This window comes from Cyprinodon tularosa, unplaced genomic scaffold (assembly GCF_016077235.1).
Source record: "Cyprinodon tularosa strain WSP-4 unplaced genomic scaffold, ASM1607723v1 ctg398, whole genome shotgun sequence".
In the NCBI taxonomy this organism is placed as follows: domain Eukaryota; kingdom Metazoa; phylum Chordata; class Actinopteri; order Cyprinodontiformes; family Cyprinodontidae; genus Cyprinodon; species Cyprinodon tularosa.
The window spans coordinates 110,576-138,231 of record NW_024039116.1 but is presented as its reverse complement, the minus strand read 5'-3'; the positions used below and the strand labels follow the sequence as shown (position 1 = coordinate 138,231).

The following is a 27,656-nucleotide window of genomic DNA, read 5'->3' as shown; positions in this document are numbered from 1 at the left end:
TGATGGACGGGTCTGGGTTTGGCGGTTGCCAGGAGAACGGTACTTGTCTGACTGCATTGTGCCAAGTGTAAAGTTTGGTGGAGGGGGGATTATGGTGTGGGGTTGTTTTTCAGGAGCTGGGCTTGGCCCCTTAGTTCCAGTGAAAGGAACTCTGAATGCTTCAGCATACCAAGACATTTTGGACAATTCCATGCTCCCAACTTTGTGGGAACAGTTTGGAGCTGGCCCCTTCCTCTTCCAACATGACTGTGCACCAGTGCACAAAGCAAGGTCCATAAAGACATGGATGACAGAGTCTGGTGTGGATGAACTTGACTGGCCTGCACAGAGTCCTGACCTCAACCCGATAGAACACCTTTGGGATGAATTAGAGCGGAGACTGAGAGCCAGGCCTTCTCGTCCAACATCAGTGTGCGACCTCACAAATGCGCTTCTGGAAGAATGGTCAAAAATTCCCATAAACACACTCCTAAACCTTGTGGACAGCCTTCCCAGAAGAGTTGAAGCTGTTCTAGCTGCAAAGGGTGGACCGACGTCATATTGAACCCTATGGATTAGGAACGGGATGTCACTTAAGCTCATATGTGAGTCAAGGCAGGTGAGCAAATACTTTTGGCAATATAGTGTATATATATATATATATATATATATATATATATATATATATATATATATATATATATATATATATATATATATATATATATATATATATATATATATATATATAATTTTCTTCTTTGTAGAGTGATGGACCTCAGGCAGTTTGGGAAGCAGTAAATACACCCGGCGAGTAAAAGTGCACAACGCCACAAAGCGCCATGCGCCCGCGCTAAGCGTGTCAGAGCTTTCAATTTTAAACAGTGCAATTATTCACACCAGATGTTTAAAATACTCGCTAAATGCCCCTATTACATGCATAGTTAAACAATGGGCTTGGAAGAAACAGAAAAACAACATCCGTTTCATAGTTCACTTCAGGCCAAGATGCGTCTTCTGCTTAGTGCATTTCTACAAGTTAATACCAAATGCTTACAGTTATTAAAGAAAAAGTCCGGTCATATTCACAATTAAAACTTCTGAAAGTACTTTAAAAATGAAATTATCACATGCTGCTCAATAAATGATATTTTTTTTTATTAAGAGTAATTTTCATTTTAATGTGCTTTACTCGAGGCATCGATGTTTGTCTAAGAATACTACTGCCCTCTACTGGTTTGTGACGTCACAGTGCGGTATTGGCTGTTGATCAAGTCCCAGTGCTGTATCTAGTGTTTGTCACAACGCGCTATTATCCAAGTCATCTTGAAAACATTCTTCTTCCAAATGTTGGCTACATACTTTTCCTCTGGCCAAAAGTTCGATTGCAAATCCTCCTTCTTCAAGTTGGCAATCCAACGACGAACCCGTCCGTGGACGATCATGAATCAGAAAGGTGAAATAAATCTTAAATATTTGTTCTTGATTGCAGATGTGTCTAATAACTCCCATTGATTTTGCTTGTAAAGCGGGGAGAATGGCGCTAGGCTTACCGCACCGTGACGTCACTGCCGGAAGATGGCAGGAGTGAGGTGTTACTATATTCGGGAAAAAATGTCCGCTCCCAGACTCAATGATCAGACAGAAATTATTTTTTTCTGTTTTTTTTTACTGATTATCGCTATATTCATTTAATTACTAAAAAACGTATTAGTTTTAGGTATAGATAATGATCCATTGATTATTTCTTGGTGAACGGACTTTTCCTTTAAACCCCCCCAGCCGATGTTGGTAGTTGTAACATGCTAACAAATCACATATTTGATTTCAAATTACTCAAGAAGCTGATTTTTAGGTGATCATATATTATGAATAAGTTCGTAACTTTTGTCCTCTTTTATTTACTTACCAGGTCATAATAACAATAACAATGAATCATCTTTGCTTAGAGCCCCGTTGCTGAATCTGTTGCTATGGAATGCATTTCAGTGTCTGGTTTAAATTTCAGTTTCAAATATATGCGCATATGCCGCTTTGGTGTGCTTATTTACCGCTTGAAACCCCTTTCACAGCTTGACGATTTATCCAGCATATGCCTGACGTACGAAAAATTTGGCAAAAATGCTGGCATAGGTTGGATAAGTTATGGGTACGTTCTGTATAAGTTATGAGCACGCTGAAGTACGCTTAAACGCGCTGGAACATGTCAACATATGTCAAGAAGGTTTCAGCATGCTCAAAATTTCTCGATGTATGCCAGCGTATGCCATATGTGGGCCATAAGTTACAGTTAAGTTATCTGATCATTGATATACGTTAAATGCGATTTACTCAAAAGTCATGGCATCTAGCTTATCCTGAACCTGTAAGTAACTTGTGCATAACTTATGCGTTACTTATCAAGAACTTATCTCCAGCGCATATCAATGTATCTGACGTGTTTCAGATGACCGCTAAACATGTTTCTAACTTTCAGCTACTGTACTGTATAATAGCGTATTGGCAGCGTTTTGGTATAAAAGGGGGTTCACAGGAGGAAACCAACAAACTTTCTAGCAGACATGACGCTGAATCTGCTGTGAGTGAAAACCTTCTTTATTTCTTTTTTGCTTTTTATTCATTCTTTTTTTTGGCTGGCGGTAAACAGCAGCTAGGTTAATACCGCAATCAAATAAATCTTTTTATGCAGGCCGGGCGCCTTGGGGGCATTGCTACCCCCTTCAGGACACTGGCTTGTGCATCATTTCATGGGCATTACACTGCGTTATGCATAAGTTAGGCTGTTTACGGATTTGTTATGAATTACTTTGTATATGCCCAAAAATGAAAAAATACATAGAAAGTTCAGCATATGCCAGCGTTTTAGGGGATTCTGTGATGTCAGGCATATGCTGGATAAATCGTCAAGGTGTGACAGGACCCTTAGAACTCGTTCCAGGGTAATGTATTTCTACTTTGTTTTCATTGTGTTAACTGATATAATGCCTGCCTTTAGAGAAGATGTTGATGTTGTTCAGGCGATCAATAAAACAGCACTTTGATTCTTCAGCATTAGAGTGTAGGGATGGATTTAGATTTTCATACGATGCTATGCATGCACCCAACAGGTTGGCATGGAATAAATGGGTGCCATCCAGATATTTTATTGTTTGCTCAAAGTCTCCTCACTGAAATTTTAGGTATACATTTTTATTCTACCTGGATTTGCCTGTCATCATAACAGGTTTGATCATCTTTGTTCTCTTTTATCCTGACTTTCCTATTCCTTATTTCCCTTTCACTACTCTATTAAAAGTTCAGCGATTGTGACCATGGAATAGTTATCAACAGCCTGGATTCTATTTATACTCCGTGTCCATCGAGCACACTTCAAGGTGTCCTCAAAGCCTTCAGTAATCGCAAGCACATCTACGTAGTCAACTTGTTTGACAGCTATGTCGCCCTGAAGAAACGTGAAAGACAGCAGAGAGAAACTGAGGGTAAGTTATTTGTATAGTGTAGATACATACATTTGTATAGCAAAGTTGTGATGGATCAATATAATTTGAGGCCATTTCACATTGTGTAACCATGTTTCAGTAAAAGGCCTTATAAATACTTAGCAACACAGAGAATACAGTGGACAAGGTGTTTGAACGGGAAACCCTTGCATGGAAATATTGGAAAGTAGAGGTGAAAGAACAATTTATACAACAGGGAATATAGACAATAACATCTTTTTCCTTTTTAGATAAACGAGCCAGAGCACGCAACCCAGATATCCACACAGATTCCTACATATGTATCAGGCTATCATGCGCATACGTAATTAGGGAAAAGTCAGGGCCAAAAGAGAGACACACACACAGTTAGGCCACACACTCCAGTTTGTGCACAAGCCTCCACACAATGTCACAAAGAAGGTATAAATAAAGCTTAAGAGGGGTGAAGGTTTGGGGGGAAATGCTTTGAGACTTTGGTGACGATGATGAGTGCTGTATTTGTGAATTTTTTGGACAGCATGTGAATTCAACCTTTTTCCCCCCCCTCCGGTGGACAAATTAAGATAATCGTCTTTAGTGTCTTGATTTTTTGTCCTAAGAGAATTCTACCATTTTGAACCCCAAAAGTTGTATGATTAGTTTATGGGTGCGTTTCCTGCAGAAGCCTTACAGAATGAGATAGCTGAACAGGAGGAGAGGCACCTTTGGGAATTGGATCAGGAGAACTTTGATGCCTTGCCTGATGAAGAAAAGGAGAATGTTACCCAGCGACACTTGGAGGCAATTCAAAAAAAGAAAGAGAGGTAACTATCTAATACAAGTAGAGCAGGCTTTTTTTTTTTTTTTTTTTATAATGGGCTCTATGCAGAACTCCAGGTCTTCCTAAACTTAAGGCAGCTTCTTTTGTTTCCTGTGTTTTTCTACTGGATGAACCGATTAATCCAGATGTAACCCAGACCCCCCCCATCTCACATGGGGGTATCTGGGGATTTCCTCCTGGGTTTGCTCCAGACCCAGAGGGAAAGTGTATGTTTGAGGACTGTAAGAATGTGTTTAGTGTCTGCCTCTGCCATTGAGTGCTTGTATATGTCTGTATGGGTGTAAGGGTGGGATTGTATAAATGTGACTGGATGAATGTGAAGTTTACTTGTGAGGTTGGGTATTTGCCACCCCCACCACACTCACTGAATATCCAAGGCCAGGGGTCTGCAACCTTTCATATCCAAAGAGCCATTTTGCCCTGGGTCAAGCTAATTAAACTCGTATAGAGTAGCAAAATATGACATGATTTTTTTTGTAAAAAAACAGCCTATTATTTTTATAATTAATATTAATATCTGCCATAAGAAATCAGTTGCCATTCTAAATAACCAAGAAGCTTTTTGGATTCAAACAAAAATTATTCTCTGTCACTCACCTCTGTGCCTAGCCGAGGGAGCTTGCTCTCTTGAAAAGAAAGCGCAGCAGTGAAGAAGGGATGATGTCACTGAGCAGTGACGCATCTACTCTCTCTGCTCGGGCAGATCAGTAGCGCGCATGCGCAGTCTCTCCATGGCTTTTTAATACAATTTCCAAGTGTTACAGACTGCAGTTTGCCACGAGACCTCTAAGATTCAACACAGTGCTCTCTTCATTTGCTACCGGGGATTTGGCTCACGTCCTGAAGGATCAAATAGCATCCCTGTTAGAGAAAAAAGCAATCAGAGTAGGACCGGAAGAGGAGGTTCGTCAGGGCTTCTACTCGCGCTATTCCAAAGAAAGACAACGTATCACTATGCCCCATACTGGACCTGTGTGTGTTAAACAGACAATTACGCAGATATGCATTCAGGATGCTCACACACAAAGCACTGTGCCGTTCCATCCATCTGGGGGATTGGTTTGTAACCATTGACCTCGCGGGCGCCTATTTTCACATCTCCATTTACGGCCCAAATTCTCTCAGGTTCGCTTATCAGAGTGAGTTTCAGACCATCCCTTTCGGGCTGTCATTAGCCCAGAGGATGTTCAGCAAGTGTGTGGAGGCAGCGCTGTCCCCTCTGAGGACATGCAGGATCAGAATATTTTCATACATAGATGATTATCTCATCTGCTCTCGATCAAGAGAGCAGGAAGTCAGCGACTCCCTGGCAGTGATAAACCACCTCATCAACCTCGGGTTCAGGATAAATCAAGCCAAAAGTCGCCCGCTGCCTGCTTCCTGTGCAATACACAGAGTATTTGGGTCTCAGAATAAACTAACTCAGTGCATGACGCGTTTTCAGTTGGGAAAAGTTGTTACATTCAGACTGTGCCTGTGGCTCCTTGGTTTTATGGCATCCGTGATTTCAGTTGTCCATCTGGGGCTTCTGATGATGAGAGACTTTTAGCCCGGGGTTGCCTCTGTCCCCGCCTTCATCTGTGTAGCAGGGTAAAAGTAACACAGATATGTGCGACGGCTCTTCAGCCGTGGAGAGACCCGACGGTTCACACGTCGGGTGTGCCGCTGGGGACGGTAGCATCCAGGATTACCATGACTACCGATACATCCCTGACCGGTTGGGGTGCAACTATGATGGGCAGAGCGGTGAATGGTGTATGTTCCCCGAAAATGGTGCGGCTTCACATCAACATGATGGAACTGCACGCAGTGTTCCTCACTCTGAAACACTCCATGCCCTAAAACACTGATCTATTGTTGTAGAGAGTTTTAAATACAGCTAGCTGTACAGCAAAAAGGCTCTTGATCCTCTAGTTTTCATTTTAGTGTAACAAAAAGGAAGGTTATAAATCTAGTATCGCATCCTAAAGAAATTGCAAATGCATTTTCAAAATATTATAGACAACTATATAATTCGGAGACCAATCCTAACAAATTAAATATAATTAGGCAATTTTTGCAACGAATTAATCTGAATAAACTTGACGAGGAGGAAGCTAAATCATTAGTGGGGACAACTACCGAAGAAGAGATAAAACTTGTTATAGGAAAGCTTAAGAATAATAAATCACCAGGGGCGGACGGATTCCCAGGAGAATTCTATAAATGCTTTCAGACTGAGCTTATCCCACTCTTATGCAGAGTATTTAATCATGCTCTGGGCCACAAAGACCCACCTAAAACATGGGCAGAAGCAATTATTTCGGTTATACACAAAGAAGGCAAAGACCCCACACAATGCGCCTCTTATAGACCAATAAGTCTGCTGTGCAATGACGTTAAAATTTTAAGTGCCATCTTGTCCAAAAGACTACAAAAGATTATTAATAAACTTATCAATCCTGATCAGACAGGCTTTATACCCAATAGACTCGGAATAAATAATATCAGACGTACTCTAAATATAATTTCAATTGGCCAACAAAGCCCTCATACATCCATGCTTCTTGGCCTAGATGCCGAGAAGGCATTCGATCGGGTGGATTGGTTATTTCTGAAGCAGGTCCTATTGAAGATGGGCTTTAATGAAAACTTTATCAGTTGGTTTGAGGTGCTGTACTCCAGTCCAACCTCTAGAGTGCGCACTAACGGTTATATGTCAGATAGTTTTTCCTTGAAAAGAGGAACTCGTCAGGGCTGCTGCCTTTCACCAATCCTGTTTGCTATCAGTATAGAACCTTTAGCAGAATTAATAAGAACAGATAAATCAATTCTAGGCATACCGGATAAAATCAGGACTCACAAAATATCTCTGTATGCTGATGATGTTATTCTCTATATCAGAGACCCAATAACTTCTATACCAAATATTTTAAAATGCCTGAAGGACTTCGGTGCGGTCTCAGGATACAAAGTAAATGAATCAAAATCAGAGGCCATGATGCTGAGTGGCTCCTGGCCCTCAGAACTATCCAAATTAGTGAATTTCAACTGGTCACCTAACGGATTTCGATATCTGGGAATCAATATTACTACGGATGTTTCCAAATTGTACACAGCAAACTTTGGGAAGCTATTGGTCCAAATTCAAAAAGACTTAAATAGATGGGACATTTTACCACTTTCCTTTTTTGGAAGGATTGAAACAATCAGAATGAATATTCTCCCTAGATTGCTGTATCTGTTTATGGCCCTTCCTATTTGGATTCCAACAACAAAATTAAATAAAATGCAAAAAATGATTTCTACATTTATTTGGCAAAAGAGAAAGGCCAGAATAAAACTTACTCAATTGACTATTGGTAAACCTTATGGAGGTCTTAATGTACCAAACTTAAAATTATATTACTGGGCAGCACAATTACATGCAAGTGTAGGCTGGCTAACACAAAATAAAGAAATAACATGGCTGACATTGGAAGAGAGCGCAAGCCCTAAATTTTCTCTACAGGCCCTGGTATTCTGCTCGACTGAAATATGGAATAAGTACAAAATTACAAATATATGGATGAAAGCACTCAAAGGACTTTAAACATGATTAGAAAGAATATGAAAGCTCCCCAATCTATTTCCAGAGCCTCAAGAATTTTGGATATAATAGACGTTAAACCAGGACAACAAGATCCAGGATTTCAAACCTGGCAAAACAAAAATTAAATTTTTATTGATGACTTGTTTGAAGGGGAGGTTCTGAAGTCTTAACCAGATTAAGGAGAAGTACGGCTTGAACACGCCTGATTTTTATAGGAATTTACAACTGAGAAGCTACTTGATGTCCCACAACGAGTGGCCCCTTCTTCAGTCAGGACCTACTGATTTAGAATTATTCTTTATAAAGATCACCAAAGAAAAAAAATCTAAGAATACTGTGTCGAATCTATACAAATGCTTACAGTCATGTCTGTCGAGGGCAGCTCCTGGGATAAAAGAAAGATGGGAACTGGAAATGAATGAGGTGATTGAAGATGAGGAGTGGGAGCAAGTGTGTATAACTGGACATAAACTGACTAATAGTCCAACATGGAAAGAATTTTATTGGAAAATAATTGTCAGATATTTCAAAACTCCGTACATTATTTCTAAATTTGATCAAACTAAATCAAACTTGTGCTGGAGACAGTGCGGACTAGTTGCAGATCAGACTCATGTCTTTTGGGATTGCCCAAAGATTAAGAAATTCTGGGAAGGAATTAGAGAGGAAATTTCAAATATCTTGTATGCTGATATTGATTGGAATCCCCGGATCTTTGTTCTGGGAATTCCACCAAATAATTTAAGTAAAGAAGAACAACACTTATTTGGTATCCTTGTTCTCGTAGCCAAAAAAATGATAACAATATGCTGGTATAAACCTTCACCCGCTACTGTAAATCAATGGAAAGAGAAACTAGTGAATGTTTATACGATGGAGAAAATAACAGCAAAATTAAACTTGTCCACTGGTCTATTTGAGAAAAGATGGAACCCTTTGAAGACATATTTCCAGTTAATGTGGTAGTAGGATAAGCGTAAACACACATTTCTGTTATGATAAAAATAAAAATTACTCGAGAAAGATCTTTCCTTTGTCTGATCCTCCAAGTTAATAATAAAAAAATAAAAAATAATAATAATAATAATAATATATATATATATATATATATATATATAATGATAAAGAAGAAAAGGGAAAAAGAAAACATGGCTCTTCAGCTCGCCGACCTGTTTGGTTGTTGTTACCCAATTTTTTGTATGGTTGTATTGAAATTGTTGTTTCTGGCTTATTGTATGAATCATTGATTTTGAATACTGATCTGATAAAATAAAGTCTTTGTTCAAAAAAAAAAAAAAAAAAAAAAAAAAAAAAAAGGAAGGTTATCACAGAGCAAAGGGCTCAGAATGATGTACGGAAAGGCCAAGTTATTCAGAGATTTTAAAGTGAGAAGGAGGATCTTTCCAAAAAAGTTAAAAAACAATCCACTGCACTTTGTTTCCAAGTTTAAAGACATTTCGCTTCCCATCCAAGAAACTTTTTCAATTGAAAATGCCAGAAATAGTGTTGAGTTTGAGGCTTTATAGAGTGGACAAAAACAAAGCCTTGTTTTGGCTTCGAAAAATGACACCTGAACCTGATAAGTGGGTCCACCCATTTGGAATGGGGGTCGTTTGGTGTCTTTGTTAGCCTGTAATTCCTCATACCTGTCTATGTCTCTGAAAGGGGGGTGGGGGGGGGGTGGGGGGTGATTAAAGGGAATAGTTGGCCTGGCTGAAGAGTAGAGGTGCTCTGTTCCCCTGTAATGGTTGGGGTTGCTATGGTAGAGGGAAGGAATCAACTCAATCGTTGAATTCCCGCTATCATTGCAACCCCCACCCCATTACAGGGGAACAGAGCACCTCGCCTCTTGAAAACCAAGTCCAGTGGTTTGTTTTTTTTGGAACAACTATGACCTGGATGACTGAGTATCTTCACCAGCAAGAAGGATGTTGGAATTGTTGTGATATTTGATTAGTAATGGGAAACTAGGTGGGATGTATTGTATGGAAATTGTTCTAGAGCTGCTGTGTTTTGAACGAACTGAACATTAAGAAAGTGATGATGTTTTTCCTTCCGTGATTGCATAGGGAAATTGACCAGAAGGCAAAAGAAGATATAGAAAGAAGGCAGGAAGAGGAGAAGCTGAAAGAGAGAGATACGAGGAAAAAGAGGAGAAAAGATGAAAAGCCGAAAACTCTGGAAGTTCTGCAGACGAAAACTTCACGAGAAATAGAGCAGGTGAGGGAATAAATAAACTAAAATCAGACCCAACTGGACTTTTACTACTGTAAGTGTTTTTAAAGACATTTAAACACCTGTCTTTTCTGTCAACATGAACCAACAATGGAAAGATGTGTTAAGGTGAAAACTTCTTCCCTGTTTTTAATTTCTTTAAATCACCAGTGAGGGCCAGGGTCCTGCAGTTTTTTTATGTTTGGTTAAGTCTAACTGAATCAATAACGAAGTCATTAACAGAAAATGCATTTGATTGCATGCACGATAAGCCAATCCAGCCAGCCATCTAAAAGCCCCATTTACACTACCCTCTGAAAACTGACCTGCGTCGTCGTTGGATGAGTTTACCGTGCCGAGCTTGGTTCCTTACGACCGTTTACACACCATGCTAGCATGGTTCCTCGCCTCCTAGTGACGATCTACAGTACTACTCTCTAGAGGTAAACAAGGAAATCAACATGGCGGTGCCCGTAACATTCAGAAAGTTTGGTTATAATTGTGATATTTCATTGTTTGCGGAGAGTCAGGGAAAGAAGGCAGCCTTTGGTGAATTTACTTGACAGAGTTGGATTTTGGGAAGTGGATAGGACAAACAATAGTCTAATCAGGGCTTACAGATGCAGGAATAATGACAGATGTTGAGGTTCATCACACTGCAAAGCAGAAACATCACTGGAAATGTTGTGGCATGGTAAGGGTTTAAACACTCTTATAGCATGAAATCATGAAATTTGAATGATTATGAAGGCTTACTGTAAGGAGATGACACGTTCTGCTCATGCGCTATTTGTTTTCTGAGAACCGAGTCAGAGCTGAACCGCGGCAAGCCCTACTGATGAACAAGTACCATGTTAGCGCTGTTCAGTTGTGTCTGGCATGGTCTGGTTCAGTTTTGCGTGCCTTTTACAGTCAACTCTTATCTTGGTTACCGTCCTGGCAGGGTTTCAAAAGGGTAGTGTACATGGGGCTTAAGTCATATACATAAGACAGGAGACACGTTGAAAAGTAGCATGATACCTGTCCTTAATAGCTAAGTTTAACCTGTGTTAAAGTGTTCCTAATTGTCTCTAATTTCAGAGTATCGTGGATAATCTGCAGTGTGAGTTTGAAAAATACAAGCAGATTCAGGCCAAGGTGGATCAGATCCTGCAGGTGTGGGACCGAGTCCAGGGCTCCCTAATGGATTCTGTTCTAGCAGAAGATACCTGTCCAAGTTCAGAGGAACCTTTAAGAAAGAAAAAAGTGAACATGATCATTTTGTCTTACAGAGTTTGATCTTTTTAATCCTCTGTTTGTTTTTGTCCTACCCTTCCACTTTAATGCTGAGTTTAGTTCTTTAAGGTATATTTTCAGAATCCTTATTTAAAGGTCATCACTCGGTCACCTCTCCGTTTTCACAGACTGCCGTTAAAAGGAAAATAAGAAAGAAAACTGTTAAAACTGTCCGAAGAGTGCACAATATAATCCCTCACATTATGGTGAATGTAACGGCAAATGGCTGCCATAGTTTCCAAGAAATGCGCTTTTACAGCCCCCTGCCTTCTTTGAATACGGTAGGTCCAGCGCAATATTTTCCATTGGATTAAAACTTCACGTGTAGATAACTATTTCGTTCATTAATCATATTAATGTTTTCCTTATATCTTCCATAGATTCTGGATGACTTGAGTTCAACACCTAGTAGCCTTCGGCGTATTCCTCCTGTCACACTCTCTGTTGTTGCTTTTCCTAAGCACAGGGAACAGCCTAAAGTTCATCAGACATGTTTCACCTTTCTGAATCCATCATGGCAGAATGAGGAGGAGGAGGAGAAGAATGATCCAGAGGAAATCAAACATAGAACAACTCCAAAGGTCATATCCATTTTTATTACACTAGTAGCCATTCAAAATTTCCCCAATTTCCTTGATCGTTCCTTGGCTAGTCCCCCATAACTCCTTTTTAAACATCTAAAATATTCTTTCTGTCATGATTCGTAGAAATTAAAGTCGCAGAGAAACGGCTGTTTCAAGCATTGCATTTCCGAATTCTCCTGAGTGGTGCACGACTTTACACAAGTGAATGCGATTGGTCGTTTATCAAGGGGGCGGGGTGTTGTGGCGGAAGGTTCCAAGCATTTTGACTCTAAGATCTAAAGAGAAGGACTATCTACTGGTCAGATCCTGTAATTCATTGAAAGGGTGAAGTCAGAGTAAAAAATATGCAAGCCCATGAGAAGGCCATTAGCTGGAAGTTGGAGGGGCTGACATTCGGCTGGCTTTTGACTGGGAAGGGCCATTTTGAATGGCTGCTACTATACATGTATAGAAACACCTGTTCAAGAAGAAAAGACATAGGAAAGTAACTAGAAGTAAAATGTTAGTAATGTTGTTGACAATTTTAGTAAATATTTTTCTTTGTGTGCTTAGGAAAAGGCAGCAGGCTCTAAACGTCACAAAAGAGACTCCGATTACAAGACCAAAGAGAAAAAAGGGAAAGAACGTAGCATGAGCATAAGTCCTCACAAGATCAAATCAAAGATTCCAGAGAGGTCTGACACACTTTTATGAACTTCTTCTTTCTCTAGTTTTATTATCCACAGAAACTTCCCAGGTGAATCAGACAGCAGATCTTCAGATCTCTAATTGTTTGTGTTTTTGGTGTTCATATTTAGTTTGACTGTGTTCCGCTGGGTTGTACCTGCCTACAGTGAGGTTGTTCTGAAACTGGGGTTCTACTCAGAGTCACCAGGAATCTTTGAGCAGGTCTTCAATTTTGAATTAGCTGGAAGCTGCAAACTCTACCAACTCACCTGCAGAGGAGTTTGCACCTACCCCTCCATCTGCAAAGATTACAGGTCAGTTATTGTTCATAAATTCATGTGGGCTTGTCTTTCAAATAGTCCCTCTGTTTCTCATTATCAGGTATCGTCCCCATTGTCACCTTTAGAAGCTCCTTTTCCAATATCTCAGCCACGATTAGCAAGTTTGATGTTCATGCACAGAGAAGGGGTATTTACTGCATACATATTTTGGCTCTGTGTCACACAGTCTTTCTAAAAAACTGTTCTTGCTTTACCAAAAAGTTCCAACCAATGTTGCAATCAGGCACTCTGCCAAGCACAATTTCAAAATCCTCACAGAAAATTATGAGAGTTTAACTAAATGAGCCCCACTACCAGAGGTAACATAAGTTCTTCAGCATTGGGTCTGCTTTGATTCTAAAGGAAATATCCTCACTGTCACGACATACCCTCTTGTACCTCAGGAAAAACGGGCAGGTTACAGCCCATTCTCACTAAATAATTGTCTTGAAATTTACATGGTCAAATAGTTTGCATATTTCAGTTCAAAGCATTGTGTTTGTTCTCTAGTGTCTGTTGATATTCAGTTTGCTTGTTGCCAGGTTATGCCAGACATGTTTCATGGTGTTTTCAGACTTGGTTTAGATTGTGCAGAAGTCTAATGTTATTCAACTATTTCATTTCAGTTCAAATATATTCACATAGGATTAATTATCTTATTATCATCTGTCATTGTTCCAATAGCTCCTTTCTGGCCTTAAAAGTATTGAGGAAGATCTTTTAAAAGACCTGCCCTCTCCACTTTAAAAAAAGATGCATGTGCAAGAGCATGCATTTCTCCTCATGATGTTTTAAATGTGCTGTTCTCATAGCTTATACATGCTTAGTGTGTGCACATACAGCGGGGACTGTTTAGTGGGCTTTATAGTGAACTCAGTTAACTGACCGTTCGGACAGATGATCACTAGTGTTTGCCTTGTTGATCACGTAAATCCTCCTCCAACGCATGGTGCCTGTCGGGTAGCAACAGCCTATGGCAACAGTGGACTGCTGTGACAGCAACTCCCATATTGCTTTGCGAGGAGAGCTCTCCGCAAAGCATTCTTCGATATATATATATCTGCCTCTTCTGAGGCCTTTCTTTTCTTTTCATATACTTCGTAAGTGCTTTTTCTCTTACGTCACCGGCCATTTTCAAAGAACCGTGTTGAGAAAGGTGCGCTTCAATGACTGCCCGAAACCGTAGCTCACCACAGATATACGCCTGAAAGTGCGCATGTGCAGAAAAAGACCACTTATTGAGATGATCCACCTCCCTGCAGACAGAATCTGCATGTGTGAACCAGGCCGTCGAGGCACCAAGCCTCGACTGCCTCCCAGTCCTCTCTGCACCCGACCCCTACGAGTCCTTGTCTCAAGTGGAGGAGTTCAGGTGTCTCGGGGTCTTGTTCACGAGTCACAAACACCTTTGCAGATGGTAAAGAAATGCATTTGCATATCCTTCCCCTATAAATGTTCACGTTTGGTTCCTCAGTATATTTTTGCATGTATATACACTGAAATATACACTCAACAACAGGCCAGTCTCCAACATGTATAAGGATCTCCAAAATGGTGCCACAACCAAACAAGAACAGTCCAGATGAGGCTACAATGAGAAAAAGCAGAGAGACCATTACGTTACAGATTGAAAACAGCAGCAAGCCCATGAGCTCTACCGACGGCCAGTCACGCTCAATGTGGCCATCTTCTACATAGAGCTATTCAGTTTATTTGTATAGCGCCAATTTACAACACACATCATCTCAAGGCACTTTAAATTTCACAAGATCATGCAGTCAAATTGATTGAAAGCTTTCTATCTAAGGAAAACCAGTTGATTGCATTAACTCATTGACTCGAATGCAATCCCTCACAGTAAGCTTGCTTATAGTGACAATAAAGAGGAAAAACGACCTTTTAACAGTAAGCAACAGGCTCAGTGTGAGCGGCCATCTGCCGAAGCCGACTTGTGTTCAAGGAGACAGAAGCAGACTTACAAATGGCAACTGTAAAAGGTGGTCCCATCCAGGAACCACCAGCCAGGCAGACGAGCTCCGAGCCAACACCCATGTCAGAGGATGGAGAGAGCATATCCAGCCACTTACAGTCAGAGAAACAGGACTACACTGAAAAACAGGCAGATCTTGAACATCCATAAACAAAGGTGTTAATGGCAGCAGCACGGCTGATATTTCTCTCCAGGATGGAGTCACAGCCAAACAGGAACAGACCAGATGAAGCTACTATGAGAAAAAGCAGAGAGAGCATAAAGTTAGAGATTGAACTAACAGATTCTGCAGAGTGGGAGAATAGAGATAGAATGATGAAAAAGGTGTCACTATGTCCTCCAGCAGTCTAAGCATATAGCAGCGTAACCATAGAGATAGATCAGGATAACCTGAGCCACTCTAACTATAAGCTTTATCAAAAAGGAAAGTTTTAAGCCTAGCCTTAAAAGTAGACAGGGTGTCTGCCTCACGGACTAAAACTGGTAGTTGGTTCCACAGGAGAGGAGCCTGATAACTAAAAGATCTGCCTCCCATTCTACTTTTAGACATTCCAGGAACCACTAGTAAACCTGCAGATTGAGAGCGAAGTGCTCTGTTAGGAACGTAAGGAACAATCAGATCTCTGATATAAGATGGAGCTTGGCCATTTAAGGCTTTATATGTGAGAAGGAGGATTTTAAATTCTATTCTTGGTTTAATAGGAAGCAAATGACGAGAAGCTAGAATAGGAGAGATATGATCTCTCTTTTTAATTTTCATCAGAACTCTGGCTGCAGCATTTTGGATCAGCTGAAGAATTTTGTGTTTGTGGACATCCTGATAGTAAAGAATTACAATAATCCATCCACAAATGCATGGAGTTTCTCAGCATCACCCCTGGACAGGATAGTTCTAATTTTTGCAAGAAAGAAAGAAAGAAAGAAATATGAATGAATTAACTGTTGTTTTTCTAAATTACCTGCAAACGAAAGGTCTTAAAATGTTTGTAAAGCTATTCAGCACATTTTCTTTGGTCCTTCACTGTTTTCTTCTCCCATCCTGGATGGTAAACTATAGGTTTAATAGAGAGTTTCATTTTAAATGTGGGTGTCCTAAAAATGTGTAGAAAAAAGCAAGCAGGTTTATAAATTGAGTCAGTGTCACCCCTTGATCCTTCCCACTTAACATTGCTGTTTATACAGCAATCTACAGACCACATTTAAATATAAATGCTACATCTTTAATATTTTTACAGGACACTTTTTACTCACAGCAAGAAGGCAGCACAAGAGAAAGAAGACCTTCAGAAGACCTACGTAATCAAACCTGGTTATTTTGAGTTTGGACCTTTGCTTTACAGCAAGACACGAGAAAAGTAAGAGAAAAAAATATTATCTGCATTATTATATCAGAGGTTTTCATTTTAATGCCATATTTTCATATTTTATCTTTAGATACAAGAAAATTCAATTTTCAGAGAACTCTCAGAGGCTGGTAATTCATAACAACTGTGCATTGGAGGCAGAGGTCCAGTTCAGTTTCCAGCATGACACTCAGGCCACAACTTATCTGTTTGATCCTCCTACAATGAAGCTCAAACCTGGACAACAAGAAGTACTACTGCAAGAACATGATTAGTTCTACGAGATAAAGTGCCAAAATGTGCACGTTAATGTGTTTTGTCTTAATCAGGTGATGACAGTCTGGGCATTCCCAACCACTCCGGGACAGATAAAAGACAGCTTAGTTTGCAACATAAAGGACAATCCTGAGCCTGTCCTTATAAACTTTTCCTGCTGGGGCATCTGTCCACAACTGGAGCTGGAGACCAACAATTTAAACTTTGGCAGAATTCTGCTGCGCAGGTGAATATAGGTGACAATTAATAATCCATCCATCTATTTCCCGTTACGATTATCCCAAGTGGGGTCATGAGGGGTGCTGGTGCCTATCTCCATCGCAGACATAGTATTAAAATATTTTTTATTTTATTTTCCTTGGACATAAGTTTCAACAACTTTGAAATGTGCAAAAACATTCTGTTATTCATTGTGAAAATGTTGCCTTTTTTCCCCGTTTTGGCCAGATTTTAGTCATAGTCTGTTTTTGAGGTGAAAATGCTCTTTAGTTTTAGTCATTGTTATTTTAATCTATATATGAAAGTTTTACTCATTATAGTTAAAGTAATTGAAAATGTTTTAGTTTTTTTCATATAGAATTTTTTAATCACATATTCCCATTTTCCACATACCGTTTTATGTTACAATTTGATCTTTAAAGGTACACTATGCAACCGGTGTTGATTTTCCAGCGAGGCTCCCCCCAGAGGGCGAAAGTAAAAGGGCACTGTCGCAAATATGCTCAGCTGTTCTCCTGGTTTCTCCATCAAGCCAGGCGCGGTTGTTTTGAGCTTAGCAGCGAATGACTAATGCTGCGTTCACACTGGACGTAGCTGGCGCGACAGAAGCAGCGAGTTTACATGCAAAGTCAATGGTTGACGCGCGTCAAGGCGCAGCAAAAGGTCCAGCGGCGCGTTTTGAGCACCAGGCGCAGCACGTCTGAGCAGCTGAAGCAGTGCATCGGGCGCGTTTAACGCAGGGAGAGAGACACAGCGCTGATGATCACTCCTCTTAAACAGTTTATTGACGCCTAAATTAACTTAAAATGCAGAAATCTGCCGGCAGAATATGCAGTTTGGATTATTTAGATGAAAAACACCTACCAGCTGCCGCGGTGAACCGCTGCTGATGAAGGGATCCATACTGTCGGCGCATCCCTGGTATGTGGGGGTCTGAGCGGCTCCGACAGAAAAAATATTGAAGGCAGGATAATAATCTGAATGAACTGACTACACTGATTACGTTTTCAGGTGTATTTTCTCACTTAAAAACATATTAAAACTACTTTATTCCCACTGATCACAGCAAATATAGCTGCAAGGCAGAGAAAGGTTAGTGAAGCTCCGCCCAATGCGCCTCAGACACACTTTTGCACCGCGCAGCCAGAGCAGCAACTGGTACAAGCAGCAAAAATGAAGCAGCAGACGTGCTTTTGCTGCGTGAACATAGCATTACTGCACAAAGATTGCCACTGTGCTAGCAACGAGCATGCTTTTAACTGGGGGGTGTAGCAGTTCTCGCCGTAAAGCAAGACTGACTCTCACGAGACTTCTGAGCCTGTGGGTGCGGGTCGGTGCTCCTGCAGTTGCAAGTGCAGTATTTCCCCCACAGACCACCAGGGCGGCCGAGAATACCTTTGTTCAACCTGAAATGACTCATTTAATCATCCATAACGTTATGGAACACATTAATTAACTGAAAAATGTTGCATAGTGTGCCTTTAACTGACTAAATTCGTCTAGTTTTAGGATTTGCTTTATATGTTTGCTTTATATAAATTCTGAGAATTATGTCTGCTATGCTGTCATGAATATTTGTCATGAAGACTTCATGGACTTTTTTCTGTTTTAGGGTTAGCACTTTTATTCTACTGTAACTACATAGTAGAAGTTCATAGTAGAATAATACATTTACTTTAATTTAAATTATTTGTCAAAGAATGTCTTAGTAATGGTATTTACAACACTTTTTCACAAGTTTTTCACTACTTTTTTTTATACAGGATTGACAGACGACGCATCACGATGCATAATAAGACAATGTTACCACTGTCTTGGACACTGCAGGGTGTAGACGCTTTGGGAGATGAGTTTATGATACATCAAGAACAAGGCGTCATTCAGCCAAACTCCTCCTTTCTTCTACATGCGCAATTTAGTGCCAAGAAACCAGTCCTTGTTAAGAAACAATTACGCCTCGAGGTAAAGTTAAACTTATTTATCTAAACGACAGCAAAATTTAAACGTATGTACCAGCCCTGATAATAATTTTTCATACACAATTCAAGATTGTGTTATAATTACTGTTCTTTTTGATAATTCTTTATGTTAAATGTTTAAAATTAAACATGACTACAATAAATTAAAAAAGACAGCTGAGTGCTTAAGCTTATATGGATCATTGATCTTTTTTTTTTCTAAACAGGTTTATAAAGTAAAAAAAAAAAAGATTTGAAATAATAAAAAAATATTTCTTTACTAGCCTTTGGTTTCCAGGCGCTCACATTGTTCATAAGCAAAAGTATAAAGAGCAATCACAATATGTAAAATAACTTTTTACATATTTGGACTGTTTGAGATTAGAAGACGCTGGTAAAGAGTTTCAGTCATCCAGGTCATAGTCATTCCAAAAAAGTCAAAAAGCAATCCACTGGACTTGGTTTCCAAGTTTGAAGATGTTTCTCTTCTCATCCAGGAAACTTCTTGAATTCAAAATCGAAGCATACGCTCTGAGTTCCAGGCTATACAGCAGCCCATCAAATCCTTGTTTTTGCTTTGAAAACATGCAAACTGAAATGGAAGAACAGATCCACCCTTTCCAAATGGAGGTCGTTTGGCTTCTTTTGTTAGCCTGCAATGCCTCATACCTGTTGTTAGAGTTATTGAATGACAATTATAAAATTAATATGTGTGCATATGAAACATTGAAGAAATAAGATGCTACATTCTGTCCTGTGATTCAATTAGGAGGGTCATTCTAGACTTGCCTTCAGCCAGAAGGCATTTACAGGGTCATAAACTTTTATGACCTGCCTCTCAGCCAGTTGGTCATTCTAGGGTCATAAAACCCACCCATCTGTTTCTGCTCTGTGAATAAAAGACTCTGCTGTTCTGTTGGGGGTCAGATTCCTGCGGGAAAAGCAAAATCCTGTTGTGCTTCAGATTCATTTTTGTCCTATATGAAATATGAAAAATGAACTCACAATATTTTGAATCTAACACCTGTCTATGTCCCTGAAAGGAGGTTGTTAAAGGAAATTGTTGGCCTGGCTGAAGAGGCGAGGTCTTCTGTTCCCCTGTACAGAGGTTTTGGTTGTGATGGGGTTGGGACCTACAGTATGTCTCCTTTCAGAGACATAGACAGGTATGGGGCACTGCAGGCTAACAGAAGAAGCCAAACGACCTCCATTCCAAAGGCTTGGACCTGTTCATCCATTTCAATTTGCACGTTTTCTAAGCTAAAACAATGCTTTGTTGGACTACTGTATAAAGCCTCAAGCTCAACTTAATTCCTTACATTTTGAATTAACAAAGCTTTCCTGAATGGGAAGAGAAACATCTTCAAATTTGGAATCAAACTCCAGTGGATTGTTTTTTTACTTTTCCGGATAGATTTTAAGATGTTTTTGAGACAGTTGGGAGTCTGGAAAGCTCTGGAGAGTAGAAACCCCCAGTTAAAGCTGTTACTGAAGGGAACAGGAGTAAACCTCAGTCTGTCCAAAGGAATCATTCTTGTCAGTAATTCTAACTATCTCCATCCAGGGGTTTATTAACCTTTAAAAGTTAAGACTTTCTATAGATTTCTGTGCCACTTAAAATGTTTAAATACTTTCTCTGGCATATAAGCTTTGGTGTGTTGGATTCTGTATAGATTAAAGGATATCCAATATAAACTTGTGCATCTGATTCCTGTTTTTTCTAAAATGATTGAAGTTTTGTTCAATCTGCTCCATCATTCGAATGTTCGATTGGACTTTCAGGCAGATGTCAAGCTACTCAGCTTTCTTTTTTGTGTTCTATTTCAGGTATACGATGTAGAGAAAATCCTAGGAATCCTGCAGACTGAAAACATAGCAGTTTATGCTGAAGCCTATGATGTAGATCTGAAGATCGATCCAGGTACAAACTTTTACACCTGTGAAGTATTTTTAGATTTGAGGCTGTTATTTCAAATTCCAGGCAAACATCAAATTCAGTCTTTGTTACAGAGTGAAACAATATTTAAAGTGTTTACATTGGCCCCTTGATTTTACGTTATTATATCATGTTCTACTCCACCATATTAGTTTTGTGTCATTTGGAGCTGTTCTGAAGATATTCAGTTTTGTAATCCAAGTAACGTCTTCCTTTGGGAAACAAGTTGAGGCACAAACTAAATTGTTCATAATTTATTCTTTATGGTACGCCAACATTCATAACATGTAGGCGAATCACTGTCCCCCAGACATCTGCTGTTATATTTTTCATATTTATATATTTTTAAAACAAAGCAGAGTTTGTAAGACGTCATCCGCGCGCTAGACTGGAGTTGTGACAGGCTGCTACGCTCTACCCGTTCTATTCATTCGGCTAGCTAATCTGAAACGTTCAATGCCATTTCGAGAGAGAGATCATCTGTGGTAGTAGCAGTAAACATCTTCCAGGCATGTGAGTAAAACTAGCAGCAGTTCAGCAGACAGGATGAATGAATGGTAGCTGGCTCGCACGGATGACGTCATTCACACTCCGCTTTGTCATCGATTAGCAGTCCAACACACACGAAGGCCGGTCTTCTGTCAGATGAGCATACACAGTCAGACCAGCATTCCCATAGTCAATACATATGGGCAAGACATCAGATTTGCACAACATATTCTCATTATCAATTCGTATGAAATCGTACGAAAAGTTATGCACACTATTTCGTACGTTTTGGACGTTTTTCCCCAAAAAACAGATCAGTGCGCATACGCAGGCAGACAAACAAAAAAGCAGATCCGTGGACGGACGTAAAACTGGGAAAAACAGTGCAATAATCACTTCTTCATGTCTCTAACTACGTTGCTTGCTGTTTTATACCTTAGGGTTAGGGTCAGGGTTAGGGCTAATTGTTTTTTAAATTCTATGTTCTTGAATGGTGCGTAAGATCCGCATGCGCATATGACGAAAAAAACGTCAAAAACGTACGAAATTACGGTGCATAACTTTTCGTACGATTTCATACGAACTCATAATGAGAATACACTGATTTGCATATATCCCTTCAGTTTTGTATAAAAAATAGATTTTAAAGTAACTTGACAGGCGTGTATCCCTTTAGTCATGTACAAAAAAAAACAACAATTTAAGCTCAGAAAGCCATACAGTTCAAAAAACACCAAAAATTAAGTAATTAAATTTATTTTTTGTACATGATTAAAGGGATACGCGCCCATTGAGGTAGTTTAAAGTCTATTTTCCATACAGAACTAAAGGGATAAACTAGAGGGGTAAACTAAAGGGATTAACAGGTATTGATTATGGGTATGCTGATCTGACCGGGTATGCTCATCTGACAGAACACCGGCAAACTCATCCTTTTTATCAGTTTATTTCAAGGGATCTATAAGGTTTCTCATCGAAATCCTCCACTCTTTTATTTTTCAGCCACCAGTTTGGCCTTTGGAATAATCAGAGGCCTTGCAGATGCCAAACAGCAGCTAACACTCACAAATAAAGGAAAATACGACTTAGCCTTCAAGTGAGTGTTTTTATTTCTGCGTTCTCAGTTTTAGGTAGAAAACACTTTATTTCCCAGATTGATCTCTTTTCTGCATTTTACTGTTGTTTTTAAGGTTTACCTTCGGGCATCCTGACCCATCACTCGCCAACATAGGGTCCATGTTCACAGTGTCTCCACAGAGCGGTACTCTATTGGCCCATGGGAAAGCTGAAGTGATAGTGATCGTCTGCAGACCGGATAAGGAAGTCTCATTGGAAGAAGAACCCATCCTAAGCTGCCAGGTGTCGTTCACTGATCCAACCTCCTAGAGGGGGTTGCATTCTTTAAAAATTGTTGAAAAATCATTATCTTCCCTTTGGATACGTTTGGATTTTGTCTGTTTCCAGGGTGGAATTAATGATGCCAAAAACAAACATAATGATTTTAAAAACAAGAACTGCACTGGAAAAACGATCTAGAAATAAGTAAAGATTTCTCAAATTAAGTGCATTTACCCTTCATTTGAGTAGGTAAATGAGATGATTTGCCAATGGAATTAGTATTTTTACTCTTAAAATACGATATTTTGATCAAAATGCACTTGAAATAAGACAATGCAATTGTGATTTCTTATTTTAAATGCAAATTGCCTTGTTCCATTGGCAAAATGTAAAAAAATAATATTTTTTTTAAATATTCAGCCTTCAATTTACTGGAGACATGTTTGAACAGCAATAGCCTAAACATTGCAGGGAAGTGGCTCCGGAGGTCAGACGTTGTAGTCTCTTGATTAAATGCATCAGTTTCTTGAAATAACAGGTGATTTAATCTTCTGCAGGTGATTGAACCCAACTTGAGAGGAGGAGAAATCATAGCCATCTTAAATATCAAGATTTCAATGCAAGCTGTTTTCTCCAGGTAATTATACTGAAGCATTATTGTTTAATAACAGGATAAAAACACATTTTTGCACTATAAGAGCCAATTGGAACCAAATTCATTTATAGTTGTAAAAAGGTTAAAATACAAAACTGATACATTTTTGTTGTTAAGATTATAATTTAAGTTTACAAACTCTAACATTAAAAGCATAGAATATAGAAATGCAATTTGTAATTAGTGTTGCGCTGATGCCATTTTTTGACCCGGATACCGATACCATCTGTTTGAAATTGATGTGTGTATATATATATATATATATATATATATATATATATATATATATATATATATATATATATATATATAAAGAACTGCATACTACTTGAATGTCAATTAATTGCCATCATGGCTTTGTCAAGCTGCTGCCTACCTTTGTGAAGCAGGAAAAAGACTAATACAAAGTGAATCCAGTAGAACTTTTTATTGCCTGTCTGGAATGGGTGACAATAGTTAAATAAACTTTTGTCTAAAAAAAAAAAAATGGTATCGGTGCCCTATTTGTTGGTACTCGCCGAAACCAATACCACCATTTTAGTGCTGGATCTGGGCCCTGCTCAATACTGGTATCGGTATCGGTGCAACACTATTTGTAATGAATATTTTTGGGCTTCTCGCATGTTGTAATTCTTGTTTTGTTTGCTTGTACGTACTGTACATGAGAACAGAGGCGAAAACAGATATGCTGGAAGCAACACAGTTTTTTGTCATGATGTGTTTAGAGGTCTGACCCGAAATTCAGAGAACCACTCAGAGAGCAAGGCAAAAGGTAAACAGGTTTATTGAGGTAAGGGTAGAGGGGGTTGGATCTGGAACTCAGAGGGCTGGTGAACAGGACTTAGGAAGTCTGGAGAGGATATCACAAAGATTAGTTCAGGGACCGTGGGAATCTTGGATGCCGCAAGGTTAATGCTAGTGAGGGACTCACGTCTCGGGGGGGTTTTCCCTCACTTCATTATCCAGTCAGTTTGGGTTGATCCAGAGAAGAGGGGACTCGTTGGAGAGTGGACAGGTAGACATTCGTTGGACCCGATAATGATCCAGCTAGACGCAGGTGTGCAGGGAGGACCAACGAGGACAGGGCGCCACCTGGTGGTGGAGCAAGAGACAAACACAAAACAACAGACCACACAAACTGGATTCCTGACATTTTTGACCGATTTTATGTACCGTATTTTCACGACCATAAGGCGCACCGTACTAAAAGGCGCACTCTCAGTTATGTGTCCCATTTCTGTACTTAACACACACATAAGGCGCACCGGACTATAGGGCACGTTTTTTATATACAGGTACATGTCCTCTACTACCTTTAAATACCTCTACTGCGTATTTAAAAATACAGCGGGGGCAAAACTGAGTATGACTGTGCTTTATTCGTGTATTTATAACAAAGTATTAATCAAACCTGGCAGCTGGCCGTGAGACAGACACATCGCAGATGACACAGCGCTGTGATTACTCCTAAATTAACTTAAAATCCTGAAACCTGCCGACGGAATATGTTCAGTTTTATTACCGGTATCCTGGTGCCTGCAGTTTAAATTATTTAGATGAAAAACACCTGCCAGCCGCCGCGGTGAGGCTGCTGATGAAGGGATTTCTCCTGTCGGTGCACCGCTGGTATGTGGGGGTCTGAGCGCCTCCGACAGAAATTGATAATCTGGATGAACTGACTGCAATTATTAAGTTTTCAGGTGGACTTTCTCACTTAAAAATATATTAAAACTACTTTATTCCCACTGATCACTGCAAATATAGCTGCAAGATTTAGATTATTTAGATGAAAAAACACCTGCCAGCCACCGCGGTGAAGAGGAGGAGACCCGCCCAGAGGCTGCTGTTGAATTAAGTTTTCAGGTAGAAAAATAGAGCGGGAGCAAAACTGAGTATGATTGTGCTTTATTCATGTATTTATTACAAAGTATTAATCAAACCCATCAAAGTCATCATCCTCTGTTTCTGAATTAAACAGCTGCGCTAAATCAGACATGCCAGTTTCCCCTTCTTCGCTGTCAGAGTCACTTTCCGTGCAGCGCAGCTCCTCAGAAATAATGCCGGCTTTTGCAAAAGCTCGAACAACAGAGCCAACAGACACGTTATTCCAAGCATCTACAATCCATCCGCAAACGATGGCGTAACTTGCCCGGCGCTGCCTTCCAGTGTCGGTCATCTATCGCTCCCACGCCGCTCGCAGCCTTACTTTGAACGGCCGCTTCACACCGATGTTGAGCGGTTGAAGTTCCTTTGTCAGACCCCCCGAGATAACGGCGGGCACAGCGTTCATTTGATTCACCATGTTTTTCTCATCAGCTGTGAGATGGACACGCATGGGGTCACAGATTAACTGCGATGGTGATGCGTGGAAAAAAACACCTGTTCTCCTCACATACACCTGCCTCAGCCACGCTTTCATCATCTCATCCATCCAGCCTTTTTCATTTAATATCATATGTCATCAGAGCGATGTGTCTGTCTCGCTGTCAGCTCCCAGATCAGCTTCTCTGACTGGTTGATGCGGCGCGTCCAGCAGCAAAACTTCAATTTTTCCATCTCGAGCAGCAGCAGCGCGTTGGCGGTGCGTCAGATGCTTAAACGCTTCCCGACGTGCTGCACCTGCTGCTGCGGGACCTTTTGCTGCACATTTACGCGCGTCAACCATTGACTTTGCATGTAAACTCGCTGCTTCTGCTGCACCTGCTGGGTCCGGTTCACACCAATGTCGAGCGGTTGAACAGCGAGCACAGGGTTAATTTGTTTCACCATGTTTTTCACCTCAGCTGTGAGATGGGCACGCATGGAGTTACATATTAACAGCGATGGTGATGAGTGGAAAAAAAACACCTGGTCTCCTTACATTCAGCCACTCTTTCATCATCTCCTCAATGAGGTGGTCTCAAAAGTCGCAGTTACAACACACATAGGGCGCACCGCACATTTTGAGGGGAAAAAAAGACGTTTAAGTGCGCCTTATAGTCGTGAAAATACGGTAATAAGAATGTGGATGTTCTTTTGTTTTTGTTTTCTTTTATTACTCTTAGTTGAAGAATATCATCTAGTCTTGCTCGCGCTTCAATACTTGTTGCTAGACTGATTTTCCATGCGGTACAGAAGAAACTAAAGGAGCTGCAGTGCCCCTACAAGCACCAATGTTTCTTCTTTAAACCATAATACAAGATTTTTTATTTATTTATTTATTTGTTTATTTGACAGGGACAGTACAATTAAACATTGCAACCAAACAGGTGGCCGATGTCCAAGTACATAAGGCTTGTAGCCATGGGCTAATTTGCAGCCTTCGTCCCTGGTTAGGCTTTTAAAAGGTGTTAGCATTGAGGGGGAGGGAGGTTAGTTAAGACACACAAATGCATAAAAACACAAAAAAAAACAAAAAAAACAAGAGAAGTTAAAACAAAAATGTACAGTACAAGCCAGTTTAGTGCTCACACTCTTGATTGTCTTTGAGCCATTTTTTCAATCTTGTGGAGAAAAGTCGAATATCAGTCTGTGACTTAAGCTCCAGAGGCAAAGAGTTCCAGAGATGTGATGCTTTCACTGAGAAGGCGGACTGACCCATAGATGTCCGACATCTTTTAATCCTGCAGTTCCCCATAGCTCCAGCTCTTGTCCTGATTCCTTCATTTGCATACTTTAAAACTAATTTACAGATTACCTCAGGGGCAAGACCATTAAGGCATTTAAAAATAGTTTTTAAAAATGAGAAATTTATAAAATTGTCAAATGTCATCAATTTGTGTTTTTAATAATTTTGCAGTGATGCCACTTCACCGGTTTTTGATCGAATATTTTTAATGCTTGCTTGTGAAGTGAGAGTAAAGGTTTTAAAACAGACTTTGTGGCCTGGGCCCAAACGATGGCGCAATAAGACATATGGGATAAAATCATTGCATGCAAATATACTTGTGCAGCTTGATTTGATACACATGGTCGAATCATTCGAAAACAGTTTATATTTGTCTTTATAGTTTTTGTCATTTTCTTAATATGGGCATCAAATTTCAATTTTGAATCTAAAACTACACCCAGATACTTAAATTCACCAGCCGGCTTTATTTCATGTTGATTAATAATTATTTTGAGATCATTGTTTATAATTTTCTTAAGGGAGAAACACATGGAGACAGTCTTGGTGTAATTCAGAGTTAAGCAGTTATTTTGGAGCCACTCTGATAAGATGCACAACTCTCTGTTTAACAGATCAGAGGCCTTTTCAGGTGTGTCTGCTGCCACATAAATTATTGTATCATCTGCATACATTTGACAGATGGCATCTTTGCAGATGTTTGGGATATCATTTATGTACAAACAGAAAAGTAATGGGCCCAAAATAGACCCTTGTGGTACACCCACATTACATTTTTGGATCCCAGATTTGATGACATTAATTTTGACGCACTGATGTCGTTGCTCAAAATAAGATTTGAACCAGCTTAAGGTTTGTTTAGAAACATGTAGTTGTTCCAGTTTCCTTAGCAGAACTGTGTGATTTACAGTATCGTACGCTTTTGTAAAATCTA

General features: G+C 39.9%; 1 protein-coding gene across 1 annotated transcript in view; it reads left to right on the top strand.

Annotated features, from left to right (window-relative positions):
• The window catches only part of hydin (HYDIN axonemal central pair apparatus protein), a 135,164-nt gene that overhangs the window by 64,549 nt on the left and 42,959 nt on the right, over positions 1 to 27,656 (top strand). The window contains exons 43-58 of the mRNA XM_038297814.1: positions 3,275 to 3,458; positions 4,123 to 4,264; positions 9,922 to 10,072; positions 11,147 to 11,328; positions 11,484 to 11,622; positions 11,722 to 11,922; positions 12,478 to 12,599; positions 12,723 to 12,905; positions 16,137 to 16,256; positions 16,336 to 16,495; positions 16,574 to 16,746; positions 18,503 to 18,701; positions 20,525 to 20,618; positions 22,125 to 22,218; positions 22,313 to 22,481; positions 23,018 to 23,097. Coding sequence (XP_038153742.1) covers positions 3,275 to 3,458; positions 4,123 to 4,264; positions 9,922 to 10,072; positions 11,147 to 11,328; positions 11,484 to 11,622; positions 11,722 to 11,922; positions 12,478 to 12,599; positions 12,723 to 12,905; positions 16,137 to 16,256; positions 16,336 to 16,495; positions 16,574 to 16,746; positions 18,503 to 18,701; positions 20,525 to 20,618; positions 22,125 to 22,218; positions 22,313 to 22,481; positions 23,018 to 23,097 — 2,393 coding nt within the window. The remainder of the gene's footprint in view (positions 1 to 3,274; positions 3,459 to 4,122; positions 4,265 to 9,921; positions 10,073 to 11,146; positions 11,329 to 11,483; positions 11,623 to 11,721; positions 11,923 to 12,477; positions 12,600 to 12,722; positions 12,906 to 16,136; positions 16,257 to 16,335; positions 16,496 to 16,573; positions 16,747 to 18,502; positions 18,702 to 20,524; positions 20,619 to 22,124; positions 22,219 to 22,312; positions 22,482 to 23,017; positions 23,098 to 27,656) is intronic.